The sequence below is a fragment of the Dasypus novemcinctus genome, chromosome 3 (genome assembly GCF_030445035.2).
Source record: "Dasypus novemcinctus isolate mDasNov1 chromosome 3, mDasNov1.1.hap2, whole genome shotgun sequence".
NCBI lineage: Eukaryota > Metazoa > Chordata > Mammalia > Cingulata > Dasypodidae > Dasypus > Dasypus novemcinctus.
In genome coordinates this window covers 75448096-75462526 of record NC_080675.1, presented here as the reverse complement: position 1 = coordinate 75462526, position 14431 = coordinate 75448096, and the positions used below count along the sequence as shown (strand labels likewise).

Below are 14431 nucleotides of genomic sequence, written 5' to 3'. Positions count from 1 at the left end.
TTTTCTCTTCCTTTTAGGAAGGAATTTCAATGCAGAAACTTGCTATGTCAAACAATTTTTCACAGTCTTGGCAATATCCAATAAAGTCAACTACATTTTTATGGGATGATTATCGAAATTGTGAAAATAATGCCTTTGTTTCTCTTTGTGATTCCTACCATTGGGTATTTCATTGCTGATTACTCTTGAATAAAAAGGAAATACAGTTCATTTCAAGTTAATTTTATTTTTGATTGGTAGCTCTGGTAAAAAGACCTTTGGGAAAATATTTAGTGATGAAAGACTGAGTTGGCCTTACCTAGTTTCACCATAATACATATTAGAAAGTTGTTTAAATATAAAACATTTTTAATGCTATAGGGAAATTTGCTAACTTAAAAAGAACACTGCAGAAATTTTTCTTTAAAATAGGAATCAGCCCTTAAGTTAAATTCTAAATTTGGACCTTTAGCAGATTTTCTTAAATTATGTTCCATTTTGATTTAAAAATGCATTGAATATGAATATAGTTATGCTATATATTACTACTCTAAGTTAAAACTGATAAAAGTAAACAAAATGTTTTTGGCATTTTATTAATGAATTTCCTCTAAATTATTTTAAAAATCAGAGAGAGAGACCTGAAAAAAATTAAATACATTTCTAATAAATGTAAATTCAACTTACATGCAGGCATTGAAGACACTTCAGCTGTTACAATACTTTTTATCCCCAAGTTTGATAAACCACCTCTGATTAAGCCACATGTAAATGCTAAATACTGAAAGGGGGAAAAATGGTAAGAAATATTAAGGATTTACTAAAATAGTAAGGCTATTGATAAACATGACATTTAGTTAGGTCGTTCTGAAAAGAACTGTTCATATTACTGAAAACTCCGACTGTTAGATTTTTGGTGACATCTACAGGACATTCACTCTGATTACTCAAAATCCAAATGTCTTTCCTACTTTTAGGGGACTCTCAAGATAGGTGGGAAGTAAAGCCCAAACCAAGCTTCTCACTATAAAAGCCATGATCAGTGATGAGGTGGAACAAATAATCTCTTTCTCAGCTCCTTGCAACTAAATCATGCACACATGACTTAACCTCACCCTGCTGGATGATCCAGCACAGAATTCTAAATCTGGAGTGAATGACACAAACAGAAAACTGGTTAGAATCAGTTCTGGAGGCAGCAAAGGTGGCTGTGTCCACCAACTGTCAGTGTTGCCTGCAGAACTCTAACCAGACTCTCCCTATAGAGTGATTTTGGCTCTATTTCTAGCTGTTTGACCTCCCACAGTATTTGTCCATCTTTTGAGTGGTTCCTGCATATTTTCTGAGCCTGGCTACTCAGCTTTCCTATCAATTCTGTAAGCTAACTAACATTAGTGAAAAAAATCAGAGTTGGTTTCTGTTATCTGCATACAAGAAATTAGACTTCTTGAAAAAAATATACTTACAACTTCTAAGATATATATAGATCATTTTATTTTTTAAGAATAGAGCTAATAGGCCAGAAATGGAGATGGGAAAAAAGACAAGAAATCAGAAACAAGAGTAAAATTGAAGATAGATTTCACATACTAGTGGTTCTTAATTGGGGCAAGCGCCCCAGGGGATATTTGACCATATCTGGGGACATTTTTGGTTGACACCACTGGAGAACACGACTGGCAGTATGTGGATAGAAGCCTGAGATGCTACTAAACATAGTACAACGCACAAGATACCATTAACCCCAACAAGGAATAATCCAGTTCAAAATGTCAAAAGTACTGAGATTGAGAAACCCTATCATATAGAAACAAAGAAGAGGAATGGGAGGGAGCTACTGCAAAGAAAACCAGGACAGAAATGGAGAATGAAAAATGAATAATCCAAGGATTTTCTGATTATCCACATTTTGTATTGAATGATATTCAACAATGCCATATTCCTATGAATAATATAAATTACTATTGCTATTTTATAATTAATATACATAATTAGATATTAATAGATATAGAGCCATGAATTTTTGAAATGGAAGGAACTTTAGAGATTGTCTATACCAAAAGTTAACATGGGAATCTATGAACACCCTAAAAATCAGAATCAATTATATGTGCATATTTATGCGGAGAGAGGGTCCAGAGTTTTTATCAAATTCTCAAAGATATCCATAACCACCAAATAGTTAAAAATTATCTATTTCTCTATCTGGGCCAACTTCTACTTTTCATTGCTAAAGACATTAAGACCCCAAAAAGTTAGGTGAGCCCCAGAAAGATTAAAATGAGATAAATTAGTAAAAGAAGAAGAAAAAAAAAAAAATATATATATATCACAGAAAATTTCTCCTGTAGAATTAGAGCCCTAGCCAGCCCAAAAATATAGAAAATAAGCAATTCTGGATCACTGAAATTAAACTGTGAAAAGAAAATATCATCTCTATTTTATTAGCTCAAAGACATCTTAGAGCCTGTATTAAGAACCATTTAGTCCATATATTCTATGTGCAAAGCACCATGTGAAGTACTTGATATATATTTAAAACCGAAAACAATCCTGTAAAATAAATATTATTGTACCCATTACATTAATGAAGAAACTGATGTCCAGAAGGGTGATGTAACTAACTCACAGTCACAAATCTGTAAGTTGTCAGCTTTCTTTAATATACCTGCCTGTTAGTTTTTAATATCTACATAAGATAAAAAAAAATAATAGCACAAAACCCAGAAACACAGATATACCTAATACAAAACAAGTATCCTTAGAAACAAATGTTAATTACTATTTTTTTTTATTTTAATCTACTACAGGAGATCCTAAATAAAACTAAGGTGAATAAATTTACAGTGCTGTAGCAGTTTGATATAGTTATGAATTCCAAAAATAGATATTGGATTATGTTTATAATCTAGTCTATTACTGAGGATGATTGAGTTATGGTTAGGGCTTTGATTGGGCCACGTCATTAGGGCACTGAGTCCCCACCCACCAAGGGCATGGCAAAGGACAGAGTTGGAGCTTTTGATGCGAGGGTTCTTAATGTTGGAGTTTTGATGTTGGAGTTTGATACTGAAGTCTTAAGCTAACGCCCTGGGAAGTAAACAAACAGAGGAAAGTGAAACAAGCCCAAGGAAGAAAGGAACCTTGAACCCAGAGAGAAGCAAGACCCTGGAAGGGAGGAATCCAGGAAGCCTGAACCCTTGCAGACGTCGGCAGCCAACCTGCTCCAACACGTGAAAATAGACTGGTGAGGGAAGAAACTTATGCTTTATGGCCTGGTATCTATAACTTCCTACCCCAAATAAACACCTGTTATAAAAACCAACCAATTTCTGGTATTTTGCATCAGCACCCTTTTTGTCTGACGAATACAAGTGCTAATACCAATTTTATAGGTTTGAGTATATTTTCTGACGTATCTATCTACACTTATAATCAAGATTCTACCACAAAGTTACAGTTCATTGGCATTCAGTGGTAGTGTGTCTTTTATTAGTGTTTCTTTAATTAGTAATCTTACACTTAAATACAATTTACTATGTTAATTTAATATGAACATCTGCATCCTACTTCATAGAAAACTGTTTAATAAGAAAGAACTTTAAAAGCTACTTTTAATTCAAAAGTATATTATGGGGAAAAAAACAAAAAACAAACAAACAACAAAAGTATATTATGGGGCTGTAGGACATATAATAGCGTAGTGGCTAGCACCATCAGGAAAACTTTTTCCTAGGGAAGAGGAACATTTCAACCATGTAAAATAGGGAATTCCTAGGGCCACACAGCCATGCTTAAAAAGCATCAGGGATTTCCCTGTGCTCTGGCCTGGAGCTATTCTCAGACAAACTATTATACGGATAAGCCCTAAATGGGAAGACTAGCACAGGTCAATCTGTAGACTGGGAATGGTGTTTTCTTTTTTCCTTTCTTTTTTCTTTTTTTGTTACCTCCTAATGTTTAAAGAAAACTTCTTTTCCTTCTTTTTGTTTGGCTTTTTGGTTAACTCTAGACATTCAAGGAAGGCTGTGTCATAACAGTAGCTGAGGAGGCAGATTTGGCCCAACAGATAAGGCGTCCGCTTTACCACATGGGAGGTCCAAGGTTCAAACCCAGGGCCTCCTGACCTGTGTGATAAGCTGGCCCATGCACAGTGCTGATGCATGCAAGGAGTGCCATGCTACGCAGGGGTGTCCCCTGCATAGGGGAGCCCCATGCGCAAGGAGTTTGCCCTGTAAGGAGAGCCACCCCGTGTGAAAAACGTGCAGTTTGCCCAGGAATGGCACCGCATACACAGAGAGCTGACGCAGCAAGATGACGCAACAAAAAGAGGCACAGATTCTGGGTGCTGCTGACAAGAATACAAGCGGACACAGAATACACAGCGAATGGACACAGAGAGCAAACAACTGGGGGGGATGGGAGAGAAATAAATAAAAAATAAATCTGAAAAAAAAAAAACACTAGCTGGATACAAGCTTAAGGAACAGATACCTCAGAGCCTAAATTTCAGCAATAACATATCAAAATATCAAAATGCCCAGGTTTCAACAAAATGTTTAAAATATACAAAGAAACAGGAAACAATGGCCCAGGCACAGGAGAAGATTAAAGCATCGAAAAACCATCAATGAAGAGGACCAGACCTGGGACATACCAGTCAAAAACTTTTCAGAAATGTCCTAAATATGCTCAAAGAGCTAAAGGAAAACATAGACAAAGGACTAAAGGAAATCAGGAAAATAAGAGATGAATACAAAGAGAATATTAATAGAAATGGAAATTATGAAAATGAATGAAGCAGAGCTGCAGACCACAGTAACAGAAATTGTAAATTCCTTCTTGGGGTTCAACAACAGACTGGAGCTAGCAGAACAAAGAATCAATAAACCTGAATATAAAACAATTTAAACCATTCAATCTAAGGAGCAAAAAGAACAATGAAGAAAAGTGAACAGAGTCTAAGGAACCTGTGGGACACTATCATGTGTACCAATATATGCATTGTAAGAGCTCCAGAAGGAAAAGAAAGGGGCAGAGAGAATACTCAAGGAAATAATGGCTGAAAACTTCCCAAATTTAACAAAAGACAAAAAATACACACACCAAAGACGCTCAACAAATAGATCCATGCCCTGGCATATTATAATCAAACTGTCAAATGCCAAAGATAGAGAATTCTGAAAGCCCCAACAGAAAAGCAACATTTCACATACAAGGGAGCCTCAAGAAAATTAAATGCCAATATCTCATTGGAAACCACAGAGGCAAGAAGGCAGTGGGATTACATATTTAAAGTGCTAAAAGCCAAAAATTGCCATCCAAGAATCCTGTATCTGGCAAAACTGTCTTTCAAAATAAGGAAAAGATGAAGACATTCTCAGATAACAATGCTGAGGGATTTTGTCACTACAACACTGGCCTACAAGAGGTGCTGAAAAGAGTTCTGGAGATTAAAAGGAAAGGACAATAGACAATATGTCAAAGACGCATGAAGAAATAAAGATTAGAGGGTAATGACATGGGTAAAAATAAATGTCAGTAGTATGTATTTTTGGTTTGTAACTCCACTTCTTCCCACAGGATCTAAAAGGCAAATGCATAAAATGTCATGATAAATCAATGTTCTGGACTCATAATGTATAAACATGTAATCTGTGACAAGAACTACACAAAAGTGGAGGGACAGAAGAGTATGGAAACATTTTATGTGTATTATTGAAGTTACATTGGTATCAAAGAAAATGATTCTGTTTTCAATTTAGGATGTTAAATGTAAGCCCCATGGGGAAGTAGATTTGGCTCAACCAACAGCACATCTGTCTACCATATAGGAGGTCCAGGGTTCAAACCCAGGGCCCCCTGACCTGTTTGGTGAGCTGGTCCACATGCAGTGTTGATGTATGCAAAGAGTGCCATGCCACACAGGGGTGTCCCCTGCATAGAGGAACCCCATGTGCAAGGAGTGTGCCCTGCAAAGAGAGCCACCCCATGCAAAAAAAGTGTGGCCTGCCCAGGAGTGGTGCTGCACACACGGAGAGCTGATGCGGCAAGATGATGCAACAAAAAGAGACAGATTCTCAATGCCACTGACAAGAATGCAAGCAGACACAGAAGAACACACAGAGAATGGACACAAGAGAACAGACAACCAGGGGTGGGGGAGGGAGAGAAATAAATAAAAAAATAAATCTCTAAAAACATTTAAGCCCATGTTACAAAGAAAATACTGGAGAATATGCAAGTTCACAGAGACAGAAATTAAGAGTACAAGTTGCCAGGGGTGAGGTGGGGAGAGAAGGAATTGGAAATTAATGCATAAAAGGTGTAAGGTTTCTGTTTGAGGTGAAGGGAAATCTATGGTAATGGAAGGTGGTAAGAGTAGAATATTGTGAAGGTGACTGATCTCACTGGATGGTATGCTTAGGAGCAGTTGAGATGGGAAAGTTTATATTGCATGTATATTAAAAAAAAAGATCTACTAAAGAGATAACGACCATTAAATGCAATACAAGATCTTAGGATCTAGCAAGGGAGGAGAAATGGCTCAAAGGACATTTCTGGACATATGAAAAAACTGGAATATATCAATGTTTCTTGAACTTGAAAACTGCACTTAAAGTGGTCACGTAAGTGACCTTGTTCTTAGGAAATGTACACGGCAGTATTAAGTGTTCAAGGAATATGATGTATGCAACCTACACTCAAGTGTTCAGAAAATGGATTGACTGACAGATGTGGCAAAAAGTTAAAATTGGTAGGTCTGGGTATCTGGATGGGGGGGGAGGCAGGGTTATGTTGGCATTCTCTTCATTGTATTCAAAACTGTCCTGTAAATTTGAATGTATTTCAAAATAAAAAGTTTGAAATGTCTCTTATGATTAGTATTGTATAATTTTCCCTTCAGTTCTACTCTTTTCTTAATAGAAAACCCTAAGCTTCTATTTTATTAATTACCTTAGATGCATGTTCTAAATACTGTTTTCCTGCAGACATCTGAGTAAGCAGACGAAATTTGTTGTCCTGAAGTACATAGATGCCCTGTTCCCAAAACAGAAAAGATATCCAAAGTCAATGTAGTTTATAGTCTTAAAAATCATCCTATCTGTATAAAAAAAAATTTTAAAGAAACTTTAGATTACATAAATGTTACATAAAAAATATAGGGGAGTCCTACATGTCCCACTCCCTCCCCCTCCCACACTTATGAAATGCTTTTTTTTTTTTATTTATTTTATTTTTTTGATTTTGTAAAAATATTACATTAAAAAAATATATATGAGGACCCATTCAACCCCACCACCCGAAATGCTTTTTTTTAAACATTTTTTTATCCTCCTCCCCGCCTTGTGGCTTTTCGTGTGCTGTCTGCTCTGTGTCCATTAGCTGTGTGTGCTTCTGTGTTTGTATTTATTTATTTTCCCTCCCCCCTTGCGGCTTGCTTGCTGTCTGCTCCCTGTGTCCATTTGCTGCAGGCTCTTCTGTGTTCTCACTTGTCTCCCTTCCTTTTTTTTGTTGCGTCACCTTGCTGAGTTGGCGCTCCACGATGTCTGCAGGCTGGGCAGTGCTCCACAGTGTGTGGGCGAGCCTGCCTTCACAAGGAGGCCCTGGGACACGAACTGAGGGCCTCCCATATGGTAGATGGGAGCTCATCTGATTGAGTCACAGTTGCTTCCCTTACAAAATGCTTTTTAAGAGTTTTTTTTTTTTAAAGTTATGAAAACTCTCCTTTCCAACTGTCAAATTTTTCTTTAAATTAGGTGATTTGTAATGTTTAAACTTGAGAGTTGTGGTTTCAGTATTTCATAACATTAATATGTTTTGAATCCTTTGAGACAGTGAATATATAATCAAGAGTCATTTCTTTCCACTAGCATTTCAAGTAATTCAAAGCTAAGACTGGTATTGTTATATGAAAAAATGAATTCTATTGGTCACTATGATACATTTTCATTTTTTATATTTAATCAAAATATCAAATCCATCTTAAGTATTTCCTTGAGTTTTATAAAATAAAATCATCTATTTTAAATGTAAACCTTTCTTTGTGATGTATTAATTTTTATAGTAACAAAATGCTGTAAGAATAGAAAATGACAACAACTGAATAATTCAAGAGTTATTTAAGAATCAAATATGCCCCATAAACTAGACTTTATACATTATACTCTAAAGCAGTGGTTCTTAAACATTTTTGTTCCAAGGATCCTTTTGCCAGTCAGGTGAAAATCCCTTACTAAGTTCACATTATACTATGCATTATTTAATAAATATATCACACCCATACCCAACACATCCTCACAAAAATGTTTTTTTAAATTTCATTCAAGCTGGTTAAGAACCCCTGCTCTAAAAGCATAAATGTGATATATATCTGTAATTCTATATATTACCATAACTAAGTAACAAAAACTAAGGAACTAGCTCAAGTGATTGGGCTTCCGCCTATCACATGGGAGGCCCCAGGTTCAGTCCCCCCCCCCCCCGTGCCTTCTAGAGAAGGCACAGCAAGATGACGCAACAAAAGAGACACAAAGAGGAAAGACAATGAGAGCAACAACAAACCAGGGAGCCCAGGTGGCTCAGGTGATTGAGTGGCTCTATTCCACATGGGAGGTTCCGGGTTCGGTTCCTAGTGCCTCCTAAAAAGAAGACAAGCAGACACAGAGATCACGCAGCAAATGGACACAGAGCTCAAACAGAGACTGCAAACAATGGGGGGGGAGGGGGCGAAGGGGAAGAATAAATAAATAAATAAATCTATAAAAAACTAAGGAACCAAATCCTAAACCTGTATCATTCTAACATTTGCTACTTTATAAAAATTAAAATAACTTATTTAATTACGGAAAAGAAAACTACCATTAACTGATAACCATCCCTTTGTCTTTATTGACTGTATCTAATTTACTGGAGGAAAAATGAATGACTAATTAACAACTTAAAAGAAAAACTTCCAAAGTTCACCAGCAATTAAGTTTTAAATAGTAAGTATATCACAAAGATGGAGCAAATATATTAAATTTAAAAGACTTAGAAAGTAGACCTTAATTTAACTAAATACCTGATGATTTGTCCTTAGATTGTCAATCTGTTTCTTGAATACTGTAGTCCAAAAATCTTTACAAATGAACTTCATGATATCTAGCTCATCCTTGAATCTTGCAGTATCTTTTGTAAACCTAAAAAGATCAACTAGAAGTAATACACTATTTTTCCTCTAAAGAAAGCAAAAGGGTCAAATCATTAACTAATTTCCAAAGGCCAGAATAGTACCCAACATTTATTTACAGTCGTAAAGTGACAAGCACCAAACAAAGTAGATACCATCTCAATGGATTCACATCCTATCATATAATCATGGAGCCTAAAAAAAGTGTAGCAGTACATTAGTCTAACGGTATAGCTTCAATTTCATGTATAATTATTTTTACCACATCAAAAAGAAAAAAAAAAAGTCCAAGCATGATCATATTATTATATGTAAAATGTAGTGAGTTCAATTATTCAGATAATGAGACAGAAACATTAAAAAGAATTTATCTATAAAATGGAAGATTATTACATGCATAAACATATATTGTAAGGCTTTCTATCCCTATACATTTAAACAAAATTCCATTCAGGTTAAAGAACCTACTAGACCTTAAGTAGGAAATGCAATGAGATTTAAAAATTTTTTTTCAATACACCAAAGTCTGCAGAAAGACATTCCAAAAATATAAAATACATTTTTTCTTCAAATATTACAACATAAAAATTAGATAATTGAGTTAAAATAGTATCATGACCTAAAAAGAAATTTTAACTTTTCAATGAACAGGAAAGAATTTTTAAATCTAGGACTAAAATTAAAACTTTTTTTCATTTTATGCAATCTTTTGAAATGGGTCATCTTTGTTCATAACCTACCTGGAAGAAAATTTTCAAATCCATACTGCTCACCTTTCTATCAATCCTTGTCCCACTCGAAACCCCATGTTTTCCAGCTTAGTAATACATCGTCCATTTTCCTATTTTAAAAAACAGTTTTGAATACTTAATTTAGACAGCCAAAATGTTAGCACTTTAAAAATTTACTATTGGCTAAATATTGCCAAAAACATTAACATAAATCTACTTTTCTCACCAATACATTTTAAGGAAATGTGAATCACAAAACATCCTTTAATTTTCTTAGTACTAATCATTCTCATAAGCCAATAAGATGAATAGGGAATTGTTGCTTATTATACTTTTCAAAATTGCAAAAGTTTTCCTAATTATTTCCCATTTTTTGTCCATTTGCAAACATTCTTCCTTCCCTCGTATATAAAAAGAGGTACCGCCTTTGACTTTTTTTCTGTTAGATATTTTCCTTGTGCTCTCACTAAATTCTATTGTTGTATGCTTCAAAATGTCGCTTAGTCATCCAAGCTTCCTAGTTCCCAGTTGTCTAGTCAATGACCCCATCATCCTACACTTACGATCCTGTAATTGCTTGGCTCTTCCTTTGACAAGCTCATCCAATCCAAAGACTTTAAATACCTCTATGCTGAAGATTCCCCAAATCCTCCAGATGACCTACAAAGCCCTTTACAATCTGGACTCTCATACATCTGGCCTCAACCTTCACATTCACTCTGCTCCAGCCACGCTGATCTTGTTGTTACTTAAACAAGCATGCATGCTCCAATCTAAGGGTTTTTGCATTGGCTGTTTTTTCTGTCAGGAATGCCCTTCTTCCAGGTACTCACAGGACCAATTCCATTGCTAACATGTCACTGTCTCAATAAGGCCTATTTTGACCATCTTCTTTAAAATTGAAACATCATCCGCCTTGATCACACTATCCTAATCTTTCGCAAAGTGCAGTTCCCAATACCACACAGAAACTTCTTTAAAATACAAGTTCTCTAGTCCCACTTCAACTTACTAAATCAGTATTCTGGGAGTGGAGACAGCAATTTGTTTTTAACAAGTCCTCGAAGATTCCGATGTCCTACCCCACTCTCCTACTTCATCTGTCTCCAAAGAACTTCTTTCACCATTTAACATACTATGCATTTTACTTATTTTATATTGTCCGTGTCCTCCCATCCCTATCCTCTGTTCCAAGAAAGCAGGGATTTTTTTTTTTTTTAAGATTTATTTTATTTACTCCCCCAAATCCTGCCACTTGTGCTTGCTGTCTGCTCTCTGTGCCATTCACTGCACAATCTGTGTCTGCTTCTCTTTTCGTCTTCTCTTTAGGAGGTACTGGAAGCAGATCCTGGGACCTTCTGACGTGGGAGAGTCTGTGTCTGCTTCTCTTTTCGTCTTCTCTTTAGGAGGTACTGGAAGCAGATCCTGGGACCTTCTGACGTGGGAGAGAGACACTCAATCACTTGAGCCACCTTAGGGAGCTCCCTGGTTTTGCTGTCTCTCTTGCTGTCTCTCCTCTGTGTCTCTTTCTGTTGCATCATATAGCATGAGCTCTATGCTCCATGTGGGCCAGCTCTCTGCAGTGCATAGAACAGCTCGCTTTCACCAGGAAGCCCTGGGAACCACACCTGGGAACCACACCTGGGATCCTCCGTATGGTAGATGGGATCCCAATTGCTTGAGCCACATCTGCTTCCCTGGATTGCTTTAATATATTCTTTTTTTTTTTTTTTTAATATTTATTTATTTATTTATTTTAATTACATTAAAAAATATATATGAGGTCCCATTCAACCCCACCGCCCTCGCCCCCCACTCCCCCCACAGCAACACTCTCTCCCATCATCGTGATACATCCATTGCACCTGGTAAGTTCATCTCTGAGCATCACTGCACCCCATAGTCAATGGTCCACATCATAGCCCAGACTCTCTCACGTTCCATCCAGTGGGCCCTGGGGGGATCTACAGTGTCCCGTAATTGTCCGTGAAGCACTACCCAGGACAACTCCACGTCCCGAAAACGCCTCCACATCTCATCTCTTCCTCCCGTTCCCCACACCCAGCAGCCCCCATGGCTACCGTTCCCACACCCATTCCACATTTTCTCTGTGGACATTGGATTGGTTGTGTCCATTGCACACCTATGTCAAGTGAGGGCTTAGATTGCACATGGGTACTGGATACACTCTTCCCGCTTCTAGTTGTAGACACTCTAGGCTCCATGTTGTGGTGGTTGACCTTCTTCAACCCCATGTTAGCTGAGTGGAGTAAGTCCAATAAGTCAAAGTGTAGGAGCTGAAGTCTGTTGAGGCTCTGGGCCTGGGTGTCATATTATCAGTCCAGAGATTCAAATCCCCTACATATATCTTAAACCCAGCACCAACTACAATTCCAATAAAGTAGCATGCAAGTCTTGTGAAAAGAGATCCCCTCTGAGTCCATTTCCATCACGCAGAAACACCAGCTCCAAAGAAGGGCCATCTGTCATGGCAGTGAACCCCTTCTGCCATGACCATAGAACCCGTGGGTCTCTTTATCCCTCAAAAGAACCAATACCTGGGGTTGTATCTACCTTATCTGTCTCTTAGACTCTGTTCAGTTGTACATAGGGGTATTCCTTCTGACAACCTCCAGACTCTTTTTTTAGAGACTCACAGCCTTATAATCTCATTTCTCCTTTCCATTTCCCCCTTACATTAGGTCAAACCGCTTCCCGAAGTCATGTTATTATATGTAGACAGGTATATTCTGCTGTTCCGCATTGAATCTTTAATTCAAGGTCATTTTCTAGTTGCTTCTTCAGCTGGTATGTGGTAGTGATCCCTCGGTGCCAGGGAGGCTCATCCCCGGGTGTCATGTCCCACGCTGGGGGGAATGCATCACATCTACACGCTGAGTTTGGCTGTGAGAGTGGCCACATTTGAGTAACATGAAGGCTGTCAGGAGGAAACCCCCAGGCACAGTGCTACTCTAGGCCTTGTTCTTACTGCAGGTGCACAGGCTCAAAAGTGTAGCCATTAGTATCAAGAGCCCACTGTTGGGCCCTCCTTCCTTCCTGGTTCTTGCCGTTGCACCTGGAGGATTGCCACTGCTCTCCCAGGGCCCACAACAGTGACCCCCCGGCCAGGAGCCCAGTACCCCCCCAGCTGTTGTTTTTAATTGTTTCCACTATGAGTATATATAGACATTACCATATACCCTGGGCATATGCCCTGTATAACTCCCTGTCAACCATATATATCCTGTCAATAACATCCCATATCAGTATTCCTCCGCTGCCATTGTTGAACCACTCTGTGATCCAAAACTTCCCGTAAAGTGAATCCCAACATAATGTCAGCTTCAGAAGAGTCTTAGATCACCAAAATTCATATATACAATATACAGTATTTCCCCAGATCCACCATAAAACCTTTTCCCTTCCACAGCAATAATCTTTTAACTTATTCATATCATATTTCCTGAAACTGATGTACAGATTCCAAAACTATAGTTTTCAAACAAGGTAACATTTGTGCTTACTATGTGGTCCATACTTTAGGTTGTACAGTTTTCTAAATTTTTTAGTTATCCTATGTTTTGTCTTATGGTTTTCATTATTAGTCTGTCGTCCCCTATATGTTTTTGGTGTAATATTAGCTGTTTTATATTCATCCTCGTGTACTCTCACATAACTCCTCTTTTGCCCCCTTATTTACCTTTGTTCCATCCATTGCACGTCCATTTTCCCCTCCCCTTAGGGCCCACAACGCCTGCCAATCTAATGCCCTGGGAGCCGTCCTTTCTCACGAGAGATACAGTTCTCTCTATTCGACGGCATTAGTCTTCCCCAGGATATGGGTCCACCCCACCCAATGGTAGAACCCACCTTGGCAAAATGAGCCTTCAGCTATTCCCTCCGGAGTCCGTCCCGCATCAGACCATACCCCCTGAGCGTCCTAACCAGGTAACCCTCCTACTTATACTTTGATACGTTTTACTCAACTGCTTTAATATATTCTGAAGCCTGTTGTATCTCCCACGCTAAGAAATCATTAAAGACCTCAATATTTGCTCAACTCTTTCCTCAAGAACATGTACTCCATTATTGGCTGTGACTACTAAATTTCTATTTCTAGTATAGACATTAGTGGACATAGTCATCTAGATGTCCTACAGCCCCCTTATGTCCTCAGCTTGCTCTTCCTCAAAAATTCCCTAGCTTCATTAAAGCTACCACTATTCACCTACTTACCCAACCAGAAAACTTGATTTTTCTTCACTCCTTTGCCCCCAACCACCTACCCCATAAACACTACAGTCCTGTAAAATCTATCTTTTATATATTTTTCAAAATCCATCTTCTCCTTTCCATCCCTACTGCTCAAGTTAGCCCTTGTCACTTTTCTCTTGGATTACTATCACAGTCTTCTAACTGGTTTCTTTCTTTCTAGTTTTTCCCCTCAGATTCATTTTCTAAGTTTCTGGTAGAAGACTTTCTAGAAAACAAATCATGTTATTTCTTTACTGGATTCTTCCAAGTCCCATCTGCACTCCCATCATCAGAA

At 37.7% G+C, this 14431-nt stretch overlaps 1 protein-coding gene across 4 annotated transcripts in view; it reads right to left on the bottom strand.

Moving 5' to 3' along the window:
• Positions 1–14431, bottom strand: part of TRAPPC6B (trafficking protein particle complex subunit 6B) — a 31068-nt gene that overhangs the window by 13484 nt on the left and 3153 nt on the right. For 3 of the 4 annotated variants that reach the window (XM_058293537.2, XM_004453827.5, XM_071213956.1), the window contains exons 2-5: positions 9925–9992; positions 9044–9161; positions 6937–7020; positions 667–760 (exon numbers count right to left, since the gene is read on the bottom strand). In XM_058293537.2, the coding sequence (XP_058149520.1) occupies positions 667–760; positions 6937–7020; positions 9044–9161; positions 9925–9992 (364 nt within the window). The remainder of the gene's footprint in view (positions 1–666; positions 761–6936; positions 7021–9043; positions 9162–9924; positions 9993–14431) is intronic. The other variant, XM_071213957.1, reaches the window with a different exon arrangement.